Source organism: Peromyscus leucopus, chromosome 2 (assembly GCF_004664715.2).
Source record: "Peromyscus leucopus breed LL Stock chromosome 2, UCI_PerLeu_2.1, whole genome shotgun sequence".
NCBI classification, from domain to species: Eukaryota; Metazoa; Chordata; class Mammalia; order Rodentia; family Cricetidae; genus Peromyscus; species Peromyscus leucopus.
This window is the reverse complement of record NC_051064.1, coordinates 88,550,473-88,566,992: the sequence shown is the minus strand read 5'-3', so window position 1 is coordinate 88,566,992 and position 16,520 is coordinate 88,550,473. Positions and strand designations below refer to the sequence as shown.

Below are 16,520 nucleotides of genomic sequence, written 5' to 3'. Positions count from 1 at the left end.
AAAAGCCTCTCATCTCAGGAAGAAGGTAGTTTTTGAAGGACTGATTGTGTAGAATGCACAGATCTCTGCATTTGATCTCCAGCAGCACGGAAATCAATCAATCAAAAGGGGTTATTTTTTTGAAAAGGGTATCTAATAATATGCTATTTTATGAAGATGATTCAAATTTCCTTGTAGCATTAGAATATTTGTGATTTATTTATAAGATCTCCCTGCAGCATTTGTAAACTAAAACTTGCCATGATATTCTTTTTATTTGTTGTAGAACACACAAAAAGTGACTGTTTGCTGGGCAGTTGAGATTGAGATGCTAGGCGCATTTTTTATGGCCGCATAGCTATTTTTATTTCAATTCTAGGTCTGAGCCAGGGCCTTCTCTTGATACTGAGGAACTGTTTCAAGGAAGCACCAGTCTTTGTGATATCTTGCTCCTTGGAATGGAGCTGGTATTGTCAGAGTGACTTCCAAATAGGGATACAGAAAGTAAACACTGCCCTCTGTTATTGCCCAGAGCAAATTGCAGGCATTGGTGTTCTATGCAATTGTTTGACCACATTATGTATGGTAATCTAATTGTAGTTTCCTGTAAAGAGGTGGTTGGTGCCAACTGGTGATTCTCAGAGTAATGACCTGGTTTTTCAAGACTAAGAATGAAGAACTTTTTTCTTTATTTTAATATATGTTGTAATATTTTGTATTTTAAGGTAGCATATAAAGTAATATGCTTCACTGTGGCATTTTTGTACATATGACCTTATACTGTGTGATATTATTTGGTCAATAACACTTGTTATTTTTTGGTCAATAACAACTTGTTGTACTTTTTAAAATGAGGAAGAATCATATAGACTCCTTTTGGCTCTGGACCAGTGACTGGTTCTCTCCTGGAGACACTGTTCTGAGGTAGTGAGGAGATCAAGCTGTGGAGGTGGCTGTGAAGAATAGCTAGGGATAAGGGTTGGAGATGGCCAATGACAGTGGCTTTGCAGATTTGTGTCCACTATTTCAAGGGGCTTAGCAAAGAAGTGTTACCTTAGCGCAGGACTTGTGTCAGTTGAAACAACTGGGAACATTTGGGGGTTGGTGTTTTGTTTTGTATTGTGTTTTTGTTTTGTTTTGTTATAGTCACGAGACATTTTGAAAACCTTTGAAAATGCAACACTGTGCTTTTTTTTTTTTTTTTTTTTAAATTTATTCAGTTTATAACCCCGTACTGTGGTGGTGTCATAGTATATTTTCAGTGGTGTGTGTATTGTCTTCCCAGTTAGTGCTGTGGGCACCTGGGGTAAGATAACAGCTTTTCAGTTTGTTCACAGGATTTCTTCAGTGTACACAAGTGAGCCCTCTTGTTCTGTGGTGTGAGGGTCTTGCTGTTAATTCAAGACACCAGTGGTCCATCTTGAGAGGCTCCTAAGGAAATGCTTTGGACACTTTGCCATCTTGTTTAGAACAGAACTTTCTTTCCTTCTTATTATTGCAAGTATTATAGAAAGTTTTAAAATGATTCTTTTACTGCATATGAAGAAAACTGTTAAACTTAAGTCAATATAATTTTAATAAAAGAATTATAGTAGCACCAAGCACTTTTTAGTCTTTCATTTATTATAACATAATGACTCTATTTTATTTCCTTTTTCCTCAGAGTTTCATTTTAGTTGGTGTTTTGAGTCATTATAGAGAACACTGAACTCTGAAAAAGATGCTAGAAACCATAGGTAAGACTTTTCTCCTTGTTTTTTGTCAGAATTGAACATGCTCCACTACTCTTTCAGTATGCTGTGTTCTACATAGCTACAGTAACTTAGGTTAAGTTTTTCTTTTATCCACTAGCATTGAACTAGACAGTGGATTTCTGTGTTTGTGAAAATGTATTCATGTGGTTATAAAAAACAAACCATTCATAATAAAGAATAAACATGTGAGGTAGTCTATTAATTACAAGTTTTAATAAGCTTCATGGAAGCCCTGTTTTGTTTTATGAATACAGTCATGGCTTTTGAGTGTCACTAGAAAGCTTAGCAGGAAGTTAGTACTGAAGCCTTCCTGTTAGTGCAGGTCAGATGCTGCTGAGCGCTTGCTTCTGCCTGATTGGATTGGAATCGTCTCTCAGATTCCATTTCAAAGAGTTTAATTTCTGCATGGGAATTTAGGCTGAGAGGTCTGGGTTTCCTTTGCAATGTATTACTCTCTTTCCCAAACTGCAGTGCAGTTTTAGAAACGATTATAGAAAGCTGTCAGGCGTGGCACGTGCTGCAGAATCTGACACGTCAGCATTTGCCTTCTCCAGGTCGCTCTTGGGAGACAGGACTGAAGGGCATGTGCACTTCACTCTGGCCCTAGGACAGTGCCTCAGCAGTTGCCAGTTTTGAGGGATTAGGACAATAAAGGGAAAAAAGAGCTGTTCGTGACATTGGACTTTTGATTCTGTTCCTACTCAGATCATAAAATTCTGTGTGGATACATTTTCCATGCCCCATTCCGTGTTGAAATCCTGGGCCATAAAAAGTGTTGGAACATAGGCAAGTTCCTTATAATACAGGAGAAGGAAAGGGAAAGTATGGCTTCCATTAAACCATTGCTTTCTGGATTTTATTGTCAGCAGTTACTAGTTATGAAGTAACACACCTTTTAAAAATTAATGTAGATATTAGTAATGGATTTGTGTTCTGAGTTACCATGGAAAACAGGACACAGAACAAACAAAATTTTCATGTCTGTCTTTATCATTCTTTGCTTAGAATTTCTGAAGGAACAATATTGTTTATTTCAGCTTGTTTGTGTGTATGTACTCATTATCAATATGATTTTGTGTTTAATTACCCAGTATCTGTGGAATGCCAGATGTGGTGCTACACGTACTGTCTCTGGTGATCCCTCTTTTTCTGATTACTGTGATTGGCAATAGATGCATATGCTGTCGTCATGACGGGTTGTGACACATTTGAACAATCTCCATTTGAAAAAAATTTGACTCAAAAATTGTAACAACCTATGTTTGTATAATTCAAGGGTGTGTTGAAGTTCACTGGTGGGAAAGCATGTATGTAGGTTGCTAGGACTATTGGGCATACTGTGATAATGCTCTCTTCTGTAATATATCTGATTTGTAATATGTTTAATAGTAATTTGAATTATATTGGTTGGGAGCATTTGTAAATATGCTATTTAATTTTAGGGTAGAGCATTCCAAGGGTTGAAACAGTACTTTTAAAATATCTATTATTTAATATTCCTAAGTTATCCAGTATAGAATATTTATTTTTTAATACATGAAATTATTATATTTTGGAGATGATTCATCAGCAGCATTCACATCCACTTATTAATGGGTTAATTATCCATTTTTTCTTAATGTGTAAATATAATTTCATATATCCTTTTTTTAGAAGAAGAGATTTAGATTTTTAAGGCCATGCAAGGCTTTATGCGATTTTCACAAGAGCTGAAACATCTGGCCCTGAGTTCAGTTACTCATCATTTGCGTCAGTTTCTGTGACTTTACAACTGTTTGCCTAAGTGTGTACTATACCCTGTTCCTGCTCTTAAGTGAATTTCATTGTAAGAGATGTAAAGGCTTACAGTGAGAGGTTGTGGTCTCCCTTTAGGTACTAATTCTATTGAAGCAGCTGGATTGTTTTGAAGCATATGTAAATACGCTACTTAATTTTGAGAAAAATATTTAAACATTAAAAGAGTGTCCCTGTACTGAATTAAAAATATGTACTGTTGTATAGTTTTGCACTCAGTTAAAATAAGACAAGGCTAGGCACTTAGGAGGAATTGTTTTAGGATTTCTAAAGGCGCAGCGTCTGTCTTCATAGATTTGACAAGTCTTTTGAATCCTGTTATTGACTGGTGCTTCTATTTGGAACAGACAAAACCAGAGCCCTGCAGGCAGCAGAGCGCTTGCAGAACAAGCTCAAGGAACGTGGGGATGTTGCAAATGAAGACAAATTGAGCCTCCTGAAGTCTGTTCTGCAGAGCCCACTCTTCAGTCAGATTCTGAACCTTCAGACTTCTCTACAGCAGCTGAAAGACCAGGTAGGATGTCCTCCCCCAAGATGGCCCTCATGATGTGTCCTAAAGAGCTTGTGAAAAAGGCTTGTGCTCTTCCAAAGGCTGGCTTGTCTATGCATTAATAAATAATGAAGTCACTTAATCCACTCACAGACATTTAGACTCACTGTGGCTTTTTCCCTGCTAGTTATTTTTGTCCCCGTTGTTGTGGATGATGTGACATTATGTTGAAAGCTCGTGTGGATGCTTAGACACGAGCTCCTACAGGAGGAAGGCTGATTAAAATGTTTGGGCTGGGTGGCTGCAGAATTGGTTTTCATCATCACTGAGCCCTGTTGTTATGTGATCTTGCTCATTCAGATTCAGACATCCAGTACAGCTACAGGATTTCAGAGCAGCACGAATTTGTATGTTTAATCGTGTGTGTGAGGAAAGGAAGTCACCTCTATTTTGACAGCAAAAGGATAATTACATTGTCATCAGTTAAAGGAACTGCAATTCTCACTTCTTAAGAGTGTGCAAGTAGCACTTGCTTCCATGACAGCATCAGATGGTGATAAACATTAGGATTTCTAAATGTAACACCACGTTTTTATTCTCTGTAAAAATTATGAACATTAAAAAGTTTGAACGTTTATATTAAAACTGAAAGCGTATCACATGACAGAATGAAAACCAAAGTCAGATGTTCTTTGAACTTACTTAATTTAATCACCATTTCACAGGTTTTAAAAATATTTTTAAAACAGTTCTTATCCTCTCAAGGTTTGAAGTCAATTTAATTATGTTCTCAGGTTTTTAGAATTAATTTAATGGTTATGGATGACTTGCCAGCAAATATTCTGCCTTAAAAGGATAAAAGTGAAACTTAAAAACTAGTTTCATAATTCAGTGAATGAACAATTCTAACAGGATGGACGTTCCAGATGCCAAGAGATAGAGAGTAGGGGAGCATGCTTATTGTCTTCCAACCTCACCCAGATTCTGGTATGCTTTTGAAATTCCCCAGAAATAAAAATCTTCAGAAACATTTTTTTATTGGGCTGAGGAGATAGATCAGTCAACAGAGTGTCCCATCTCCAGGACCCTGTATTAACAAGCAAACACATGAAAACAACAGCCACAGACAAGCTGGGTGCTAGGGAGAAAGAAACAAAGGATCCTGCATGCACATACACCTGAACGTGGTAATGTGTAGACACACACACACCCACCCACCAACTATTTTCTGTTGTAAATTGCAGCTTAATTATTTAAAAAGTCATGGTTGTACATTTAAAAAAGTTTTTGTTGTAGGTATGTGTTTCTCCTCTTGATAAGTTATTGGAAAGATTGGTTTTTCAATATTAATGGATTAGCAAGCTTTTGGAGAAATTAGTGTCTAGAATGTAAGCATAAATATGGTATGAGAAATTACCTGCTTTTTTTTTTCTTTCCCAGAGTGTAAGGAAATTGAACAGAGGTCTTCTTAGTGTACTGTGTGAGCACATAGTTGAAATGAAGGGGAAATTAAGTCCTATACCCAGTGTTAAAATAAACTAGTAGTCAAGCGAAGTAGCTGGATCTCTGTCTACTAGTCAGCCTTCTGCAGGGAAGAGGGTTTGTGTCCACTGTGTCTGATGAAAGGACTCCAGTGACCTAGAGGCTACACTGGTTCTGCTGTTTCGTTTTCTTGCTTTTTTCTTTCTTAATATTTATTTATTCAATGTTTACATGTATTCCGAGTATATTATGTGGACCACACGTATTCAGATGCACCACAAAGGCCAGAAGAGTTTTATGAGGTTATGAGCTGCCAATTATGGGTACTGGGAACAGAACCTGGGTCTTCTGCAGGAACAGAAATGGCTTTTAACCACTGACCCATCTCTCCAGCCCCAACAGTGCTGCTTCTTATAAAAATAAATCTAAAATGTGAGACTATTTCTCAGCATATTTTAAAAAATATGGGAAAGAATAAGGTTTGGGTTTATCAGTCAACAAGAACAAAAACAAACAACAGCAACAACAAAAAAATGAAGACAGAAAATATGTTACTGGGGGTTGGTTATAAAGGTCTGAGGATTGAAGATGCTAACACTCTTGAACTTGAGGAAGTGTGTAAGACAAATCCTGGAGACTTAGAATTAAACAATGGACTCCCAGATTTTAAACCAGGTGTCTGAGGAGAGGTCAGTGTCCCTTGGTACTGCTCTCTAAGGAAGCACAAATTGAAAGATTCTGAGCGTGACAAAGCAAACAGAACCCTGTTTTAACTGACAAAATGAAGAACATTTCCTGGGATGACATGGGAATAGCCATCAAACAGCATGAATTCTACACATTGAGTAGGGGAGAGAGGTGGCTGTGGAGCCGAGAAACAAGTAGTCATGACCACTCTGCACATCTGCAATTCTAGGACGCAAAGGTGAACACTGAAAGAGTAAGAACTATGTGCTTTCACTAGATAATATGCACCAAGGCAGTAAAGAGCTTGCTATATAAATGTAGGAACGAGAAATTGATCCCCAGAATGCATATAAAAAGATCAGTCATATTGGGAGGCATTTATAATCCAAGCCTGGGGAGGCAGACACAGGCAGAATCTTGCAGCTCACCAGTCAGCCAGCCAGCCTGGGCTAATCACTGTGCTCAGGCCAGTGAGAGACCTGTCTCCAAGAACAAAGTAGATTGCTACTAAACTGGACATTCAAAGTGGATCTCTAATACACATGTATGTGTATTAGAATATATTTACACACATCAGTATATATGTACACACAAATTATATGACAATCTTAGGCATTTGTTTCTAACACTCAACTCAAAAGAAAGCACGTTACCACAATCCAGGTGTTTTTATGTATATATATATATATATGTATGTATGCATGTATGTATGTATGTATGTATTTTTGGTTTTTCAAGACAGGGTTTCTTTGTATAGTTTTGGTGCCTGTCCTGGATCTTGCTCTGTAGACCAGGCTGGCCTTGAACTCACAGAGATAAGCCTGGCTCTGCCTCCCAAGTGTTGGGATTAAAGGCATGAGCCACCACCACCTGGCTCAGGTGTCCTTTTATAGATAACAATTCATGCTTTTTCCACTGAAATCAAGTCAATATCTTACATGAATGAATAGTTTATTTCCTGAGACCCAGTTGTAAAGTTAAAGAGCAGAAACAACATATGCCCAATCAGGAGACGCACGTGTGGCTACAAGTTAATTTAGGTGATGAGAAAGTGTCTCAGCAGTTACAACTACTTGCCATTCTTCCAGAGAACCCAATTTAGTTACCAGCACTCATTCATAACTAAAGTAACTACAGCTACAGGAGATCCAATGTACTCTCCTGTATGAACATATATGGTGTACATTCACATAACCATACACATAAATTGTTTCTAAGTGGAAATAGGATGTACCTCTAAGACTGTGTGGGGCTACACGATTCACATGAAGCCTGCTGGGAAATCTATTGAGTATTGTAGGGAATTTCCCATTCTATGACCAATTATTGCCTGCTGTGATTTTTACTACTTATGTAGGAAAATCTGTGATACTGTAGAGGATACTGAGACAGATTATTCCATAGGGATGTAAGCTTATTTAACTCTATAGACAGATCAACAGAAGACAGCGTGGACAGAGCTCAGAGAAGTGTTCAGGTCCCAGCACCAGAAATAGATAGCATGGTGGGGATTCTGAAGAGAGAAAAATCAGGCTACACTTGGATCTTCTTACACGTTTATGAGGATAGGGGATGTTTTGTGGAACAGTTCTGCAGTCAGTCTGTTGAATTCCCAGGCAGGAGGCAGGGTGTGGGATGGGAGCAGGATGTGTGTCCATCAATACCTCCTTTGATATAAACCTACTTCTTAGGTACCAGGAAGTCTATTAACTAGGGACTCACATATCTTAGTAAGTAGGCATCCGTGAAAGGTGGGAAGTATTGCAGAATATTGTGTCCTGAGCAGCCGCTGGACTCTACATTACATTCTTACAATACATGTTCAAGATGAAGTTGTGAGGGCCTTGAATTCTGCTGCCATGTCTTAGATAGATAGGAACTTGTGTTTCCTGGACCATTTGTCCTGTAGAAGAGAAAACTAGTAGAAAAGGAGGGAAATGGGTAGCTGTGCCCTGTTTATCACAGTGGCCCAAAAGGTAAGTGATACATTTATAAGGCAGAGCTACAAGTAGATGGTGGTTTCTTCACTGCCTTTGGGTCTGCAACCTGTTTTAGATCTCTGGTTTGTTTCTTTCAAGGATAGACTTGATGCTTGTGTGTCTCTCAAAAGTTGGTGACTTTTCCCAGGATGTGGTGGTATTGTGTTCCCCAAAATATTGTGTACTCTAATAAATTTATCTGGGGTCAGAGAACAGACAGCCACTAGATACAAAGGCTAGAAAATGGTGGCACTCACACCTTTAATCCTAGCATTCCAGAGATAGAAATCCCTCTGGATCTCTGTGAGTTCAAGGCCACATTGGAAATAGCCAAGCATGGTGACACACGCCTTTAATCTCAGAAAGCCAGACTTTAATCCCAGGGAGTGGTGGTAGAAAGCAAAAAAATATATAAGGCATGAGAACCAGAAACTAGAAGATTTTGGCTGGTTCAGCATTCAGGCTTTTGAGCAGTAATTCAGCTGAGACCCATTCCGGATGAGGACTCAGAGGCCTCCAGTCTGAGGAGACAAGACCAGCTGAGGATCCGGCGAGGTGAGATAGCTGTGGCTTGTTCTGTCTCTCTGATCTACCAGCATGGACCCCAATAACTCGCCTCGGGTTTGATTTTATTAATAAGAACTTTTAAGATTACTGCTACACCAGGACTTTGAAATTTTGGATTTGCATATGTATTCTGTGAAGTTTCTCCAGTCTAGTATAGGTGCATGCTATCTTTACCAATTCCGTTTACTTACCAGTTTCTAAGTCCTGGACCTTTTTATTTTTTATATGAGTCTAGTAAAATTTCAATAATTACATTATTTTCTATTTTAAAATTTAATTATAAATTTCTAGACATTATTATGTTAGATTTAAGAATACTAATTTGTGAATGTTTATAATTTAATAATGTAAAGAATAAAATTTTTTCATGCTTTTAACCCAGTGACCATACAAATTGCCCTTTGCTAGTTTTAATTTGTTACCTTATACCTATCTTATGTTTTCAATGTACAATTTCATATGCACAGTAGGTGGAAATTACTGCTTGCATATTTTTTACTATTGCCAGCCCCTCCCCCATGCCCAATATCATTCTCTGTCTTTTAGAAAAGCAGAGGAAGTGAATAATTGAAAAGCTCGAGGTGTATATGGCATACTGAAGAACATGATCATATTGTTGCATTAATGACAGATGCTGACATGCCTTGTTGAATTAAACCTGCAATTTTTTCCCCTCCAATCCTTCTCATTACTTCTATTCAATGATGTTTAATTTTTCCAATTTGCTTCTACAGTATTAAGATTGCCCTTAGAAATCAAACTGTTTCCCTTTGGCAAATTAAACACTTGACAGGTGTGTAACTGAGAGGGCAAAGAAGCCGTGCCCTGAAGGGATGTGCTATTTAAATATTGTCAAAAATATTAGCAGGTCTGAGAGTATAATTGATGCCTCTGTTTAACTCCGCCACATTGTGTATTGTTCTAACGCCAGCTAAAAGGATGTATGCTATTAAACCTGAATAATCTCTAATCGCTCCAGCTCATTTCCTATTGCATGATTCTTGTTTAAGTGAAAAGGAACTGCGACTGTGTGTCAATGATCTGTCAAATGCAGGTTCTCAAGAAGTGTCCTCACTGTCACCTAGTCATCACAGCTATTAACTACAGGATTTAATGCGTATTCATGAAAAAATCTAGCTATTGTGGCAGAAATAAACACGTTAGCCGTTTAATAATAGAAACTTGTCAGCCTTGAGGATATCGGATTTGCATATTTATTCGGTGAGGTTGCTCCAGTCCAGTATAGATGTGGATGCTGCTTTCCTGATTAATTAATTGCCTTACTTTATGAATGACCATGGGCACTAAATCAGTCCCCTATGCTACTTGTAGGAACACTATAAATTAAAATTATTAATTTTAAATAGAAATTGAGGAGCAGGACTTAGAAACTGGCATTGGCAAGATTATTTTTAAACCATGGCAACAGAGACTAATTCAAAGATTGGAGAAATGGTGTGGCTAGCTCAGGTTACCAAGCATGCTTCTCTGGGAAATGAGCCTTGGACCAGGAATGTAGGGGGCCACATGTTAGGGATCTTGTTAGTGTCTGTGGCATATGGCATTCTGCTGCAGTAGTGGTTAATATATCGAGAATCCTAGTTCATCACATTTCACAGTTTTATTTAGATGTGTAATGTATATGTAGATAACCTAAGATAGACTTCTCTTTGAAATTTAAAATATCTTTTGAAATAACTGAAGAGATGCTAGGTTTTACATGAGATTAGAGTTGGCAGTTAGATCATTTACAAAATCACTTTCATTTTTGAAGTGCCATCTGCATGCTGTAACATTGTTTGTACATGTTTCTGTATTTGTAAGTTTTACCTGTTTACATTCTGAACCACTCCTATGACAAACAAATGGAACAGTGGACAGCAGTGAACACAAATCCACACACACTAAAAATATAGGTAACCTGTGAATACCTAAAGACCTTGGTTTATAAAGCCCATATCATTGTATTTCAGTTCCTGCAGGTTGGGGCAAAACCAAACCAAATGATGTAAGAACTGGCGTTATAAACTTCTTATTGTGAGACATTCATTGAATTAAAAATTTCCATGGCAATGAGAGTTTTTATCACAGTAATGGTTTTATAATGCATTTATAGGCATTTATGCTGTCTTTTTGAAAATCTAAAATCAATGAAAACCAAGTAAATAATAAGATAGAGTTCTTACTATCTCAAGGGGAAAACAGAACACAGGAAAACAAGGTGGCGAGTGTTAAAATGGAAAGTATTACTTAGCTTTGACTAAAGGAGTAGTCCCCACTACAAGGGACAATATTTAAGATGGATCATGAAAAATGAGTACTTTCTGCAGAAGTGGGGGAACAATTTCAGATGGAAGGAAGAATAATTACATGTGTAAAGAGTGCTTTTTTATTATTATTATTTTTAATTTTATAATTTTAATTTTACATATCAGCCACTGATTCCCTTGATCTCCGTCCTCCTGCCCACGCCCCCCTCCCCCAGCCCACTCCCCATTCCCATTTCCTCCAGGGCAAAGACTCCCCTGGGGATTGGGTTCAACCTGGTAGACTCAGTCCAGGCAGGTCCAGTCCCCTCCTCCCAGGCTGAGACAAGTGTCCCTGTATAAGCCCCAGGTTCCAAACAGCCAGTTTTTAAAATGGTGTAGATTTTGGGAAAGTCATTACATTCTGATCAGTGCCTAGCACAGGCTTGTCCTTCCCCCTCTTAGAACTGCTGGGTTTATTAGTCTGCAGGGCCCAGATTGAGAAGCTCTTTTACAGAAGAGCCACATGCACACCTTTCATTTTCCAAGGTCCCTTCATAATAAAATCTTGGAGGGAATAGGGACACAGGAGACATATTTCAGCATAGTAAAGTCAATCCATAGGAAGCACACAGTCAACATCATCCCAAAAGGAGAAAAACTCAAAATCAGGAATAGGACAATGGTAGCTACTCTCCTCCTTCCTATGCAGCATAGTACTTGAAGTGAGAGCTAGAGCAGTAAGAAGTGAAGGAGATAAGAGGGATACAAATTAGAAAGGAAGGCAACCAAAGTTTCTTAATTAGCAGATATACTATACATAAGAACCTAAGTGCTCCAGCAGAAATGTCTACTTTTTTGTGGTCTTAGCCATAACAAAATTAAGGTAAGAGTTTTAGTAACATTTTGAATGTAATTTTAAAATATATGAATTGTGCTCCAAAGGAATGCTGCTTTTCATATTCCTGATGATAAGAATGCATCATCACGTCCTAATTTAGTAGTGGCCTTCCTTATGAAGGATACATGAAGTCACACTAGGGATAAAGGTGAATGCTGCGTGTGCACCGTATAGAGTCGTCGCTTTGGTTGTCGGGCATGAGCAGAGTCATGCCTGAAGAGTCTACTCTGTGCATAGATATCTGTAAAACTGAGGAATCAAGTTCTTACCCAGATGTGGAGATACGGTGCCTTTAAGTCACAGCATCATGAGCTCTAATAACTTCTTACGCTTTGGATTGATGGAAAGATGCCATCTGGGGCGACGACTCAGGGGACAGAGCACTTGCTTCTCAACTGCGAGGACCTGAGTTTGGATCCCCCAAACCTTCATACAACCTGGATACGGTAAAATGTGTCTCAGTCTCAGCGTTTCTGAGGAGGTAGAAGGTGGAGACAGGAGAAGCCCAAACAGCTCAGGAGCCAGCTACCCTAGCACACACACACAGTGGCGGAGAATACAAGACTGTGTCTCAAATAAGGTGAAAGACAAAGATGGACAGCCAAGGTCTTCTGACCACCACATGTACGCGTGCACGCACGCACACACACACACACACACACACACACACACACACACACACACACACACTTTTTTTAACAAAAGAGGGATGAGAAATTTTGGTACTTGAGCATCTAAAATCTTTTAGTATGGGGTAGGGGCAGGGAGGCAGGTGTGTGTATATGCCATGGCGTATGTGGAGAGGTCAGAAGACAACTTTGTGAAGTCAGATCTTTCCTTCCATCTTTATGTGTTTTGAGTATTTGATTCATGTTACTAGATGTGAGTGACAAAAATGTCCCCACTCTCTTGCTGGCCCCGATACATACAAACACATACACACACACACACACACACGCACACGCACACGCACACGCACACAAACACGCACGCACGCACGCACGCACGCTCGCATGCACGTGCGGGCACATGCACATGCACATGTACACAGAATTTGTTATTGTGTGGAAAATGGACATGGGCGTATGTGAAGGTCAGAGGACAACTTTGTGGAGTTAGTTCTCTCCTACTTCTGTGTGAGTTGTGTGTGGGTTCTGGGGATCAAACTCCGGTCACCAGGTGTGTAGGCTGGCAGCTTTACCCACTGGAGCATCTCACTAGCCCAGTACTTGAGCAGTTTACTGTGTGATTTGACCTTTGTAATCTGAAAGATATTATTTTGTGGTGTTTCTCTTAAAGATTGGAAATGTTGGTATTTCCCCAGCTTTATTTACTACCTAACAAATTTGCCCCATTCCTTGATTCTAACTGGCGATGAAATGTCCATTCTGCATCTGTAGGCTGCCCACTAGCCGTTAAAGTGAAATGACTGTCGTTTCCTAGGAATGTCTAGTTGAGTGAGGACTTGCTCTTGTGGAGGTTGGAGGACAAAAAGAAAAAACCATATCGTGATCCCATTAACAGAATTATCAAAAAAAGCAATTCTCCCTAGTGTTTGTTTCATATGAAAATGGGAAAATATTTCTCTTGCTTCTGAAATAATTTTAAGATAAAGCATTGTGCCTGGCTAAGGTGAAAATATCTATGGTTGCAAGGAGACAAGGGAGATAAACTGGATCAGAATGCATGGTATGAGATCCACAAAGAATTATCTATTAAAGTTTAAAAAAAAAAAGAAAATACCTTTGGTATTTCTTGAAATTCTGATGTACATTATATAGAAGTTAAGAGAATGAGTATTTTTTCACTTGTCATAAAGTTAGTTTACTGCAGAAATTTCCAAATACTTTGTTTTAGTACAATAACAGCTTTAAATGCTTGTTCTTAGCTAAATGGTAAATGCAGAGGTACTGAATGGACTGAGGTTTTGTTTTCTCTGACCAAGAAGGCACTGTTCAAATGGCTCAGAGCTGAATTCAAATCCAGCCGCGTTTTGCTGTTGAAATTTCCTTTGCATCTGAAACAGCAAATCATGATAATTATATGACATTTTGTGATGAAGATAAAACTACAGAGAATCAAAAATGTAAGTGAAGAGGGCTTACTGCTATTCCAGAGGATTTGGATTTAGTTTTCAGCACCCACATCAGATAGCTCAAAGCTGACCTGTAACTCCAGGTCCAGGGAATCTGATACCTCCTTATCTGTATATGTACCTGCATGCATAGTACACATAGACACACAGATGCCTCTTTGCCTGTACATGCATCTACACACATGGTGCATAGAAACTTACTGAGGCCTTCTTGTCTGTACATGCATCTGTACACATAGTGCACATAGACCCACAGAGACATCCTTGTCTGTACATGCACCTGCATGCATGGTGCACATTGACCACAGAGGCACACATGCATGCACGTAATTAAAGATAAATCTTAAGAAAAGAATTTAAGAACAACATTGACTTTTGAATCTATAGCAACAGCAATTAGCTTTAAGAAGCATTTAAATGCCTGGACCTTGGATTACTTAACTGGTGTGTCAGCTGGCCTTATTCCCATCTTTTCCAGTGATGAGGCTGGAGCTTCTCCAGGTTGTAAGTCTTACTCAAGACCATGTAGATATACATAGTTGACTGAGGAGGAAAGAGCAGCTCTGTCTTACCAGAAAGTTTGCCTCTAAGTTTCCATTATTTCTGACTTTGCTTCTCCCTGTAAAAGAATGAATGAGACTTAAAGAAAAATTGAAAACAAATGCCATACCTGATATTTTAAAATTAGATTAATTAAGATTTGCAATTACTATGAAATTCCCTTCCAAAATTTAATCATTCTTCTAATTATAAGACAGACATTTCACCCTAATTTTATTTATATTTGTTTTTTTTCTAGATGTTAAAAGTCTACTCGGTTGAATGGGTTAAAATGATGTGGGGATGCAGAGGCAGTGAGGTGGGAATGGTGTTGGTTTCCTTGGGACTCTTTGACTGCAGGGTTACTTTGTCTTTTCTCTCTGAGCAAGCTGTGAGCAGTTAGCAGTTTCATTTGTCTTCTGGAGATGTGAGAATGATGGGGAAATGACTGTTAAACCCTCATGTCTTTTCTAAACTCCGGTTTGCCTTGGCATGGCAAGGGATTAATTCCTTTAATCTTGGTACTTTTGTTGATGTAGAACATTTGAGTATACTCTGACGGTAATATTTTTTGTCAAGATACATTCCTTGAATTATTCCTTTGAAAATTTGGCTGAGCAAACACATTTTGGAGATTTAAATGAATAAAGGCTATCCTGAGCTGTGCATGAGCATGTGCAGACTGCTGTATGCTGTTATCCTTGAGTTGATTCTAGCACACACCAAGAAGAGCTTTGTGGTTAATCAACGTTCAGGTTGGCTGGGAGTCCATTCTCTGTGCCTGTTTATCTTTAAGTACTTTATATCTCATATATACTCAAGCTCCAAGATGATTGCTTACCTAATTAACATTTAAATATCATTAAATATTCAAAGTATCATTCTTTTTCCAAGAGAGAATTTTTTCCATAAAAAGACAAGTAACCAGTGTTCCTTTGGAGAGGCTATGTTTTCTCTGAGTAGACACTTCTTTGAAGAACTATCTAGCATGGTTTCATCATCGTCATGGTGTTGAACTGTTAGAATCTTATTCTGTGCCAGGACATACACTAGTTACAGTTCTGTGTCATCATCATGGCAAGCTTAGAAAGTAGATGCGAGGGTGTGTTCCTTATGTTCTGAGAAGGATATGGGAGCACAGTGAGATTACATGACAGAGCTGCTATCTGGACCCAGCAGACTAAAGCCAGGACCCAACTCTTGACTGTAGAGCTTCCTGTTGTTTATGTTTTATTGACTTCATAAATTATTGAGCATAATTGAAGGATTTCCTCATGACTTGAGGGCCCTTTAGGATTATTTATTTTCAGATTGTTGTAGTGTGATTTTGTATTATTTAGAGATAGACAGAATGAGACTTGTATTCTGTTACTGAGATAGACAGAATGAGATTTGTATTCTGTTACTGAGATAGACAGAATGAGATTTGTATTCTGTTACTGATAGGTCTTAGTAAGTGATCTAAGACTTTATGTATGATCTACACACACACACACACACACACACACACACCACACACACACACCACCACCACCACCACCACCACCACCACCCACCACCATCACCACCACCAGTTTCACCACCACCACCACCACCACCACCACCACCACCACCAGCACCAGCACCACCACCACCAGCAGCACCACCACCCCCACCCCCACCCCCAGCACCAGCACCCCCACCCCCACCAGCACCACCACCACCACCCACCACCACCACCCCACGCACCACCAGCACCAGCACCAGCACCACCACCACCACCAGCAGCAGCAGCAGCACCAGCACCACCACCACCAGCACCACCACCACCACCACCACCAGCAGCAGCACCACCACCAGCACCACCACCAGCACCACGCACCACCACCACCACCACCACCACCACCACCATACTTCTATGCTGAGCCCTTCTCTCTCTTTACTCAAATAATGGGACTTAAATGAAATGAACCTGAAAGGCCTAAAGAATAAGCCCGATATTTTATAGCACTACTAAATATTAGCCT

At 39.1% G+C, this 16,520-nt stretch overlaps 1 protein-coding gene across 17 annotated transcripts in view; it reads left to right on the top strand.

Annotated features, from left to right (window-relative positions):
• Mpdz (multiple PDZ domain crumbs cell polarity complex component) overlaps positions 1–16,520 on the top strand; it is a 162,332-nt gene that overhangs the window by 21,724 nt on the left and 124,088 nt on the right. For all 17 annotated transcript variants that reach the window (XM_037202689.1, XM_037202680.1, XM_037202686.1 and 14 more), the window contains exons 2-3: positions 1,643–1,715; positions 3,875–4,041. In XM_037202689.1, coding sequence (XP_037058584.1) covers positions 1,700–1,715; positions 3,875–4,041 — 183 coding nt within the window. In that variant the 5' untranslated portion in view covers positions 1,643–1,699. The remainder of the gene's footprint in view (positions 1–1,642; positions 1,716–3,874; positions 4,042–16,520) is intronic.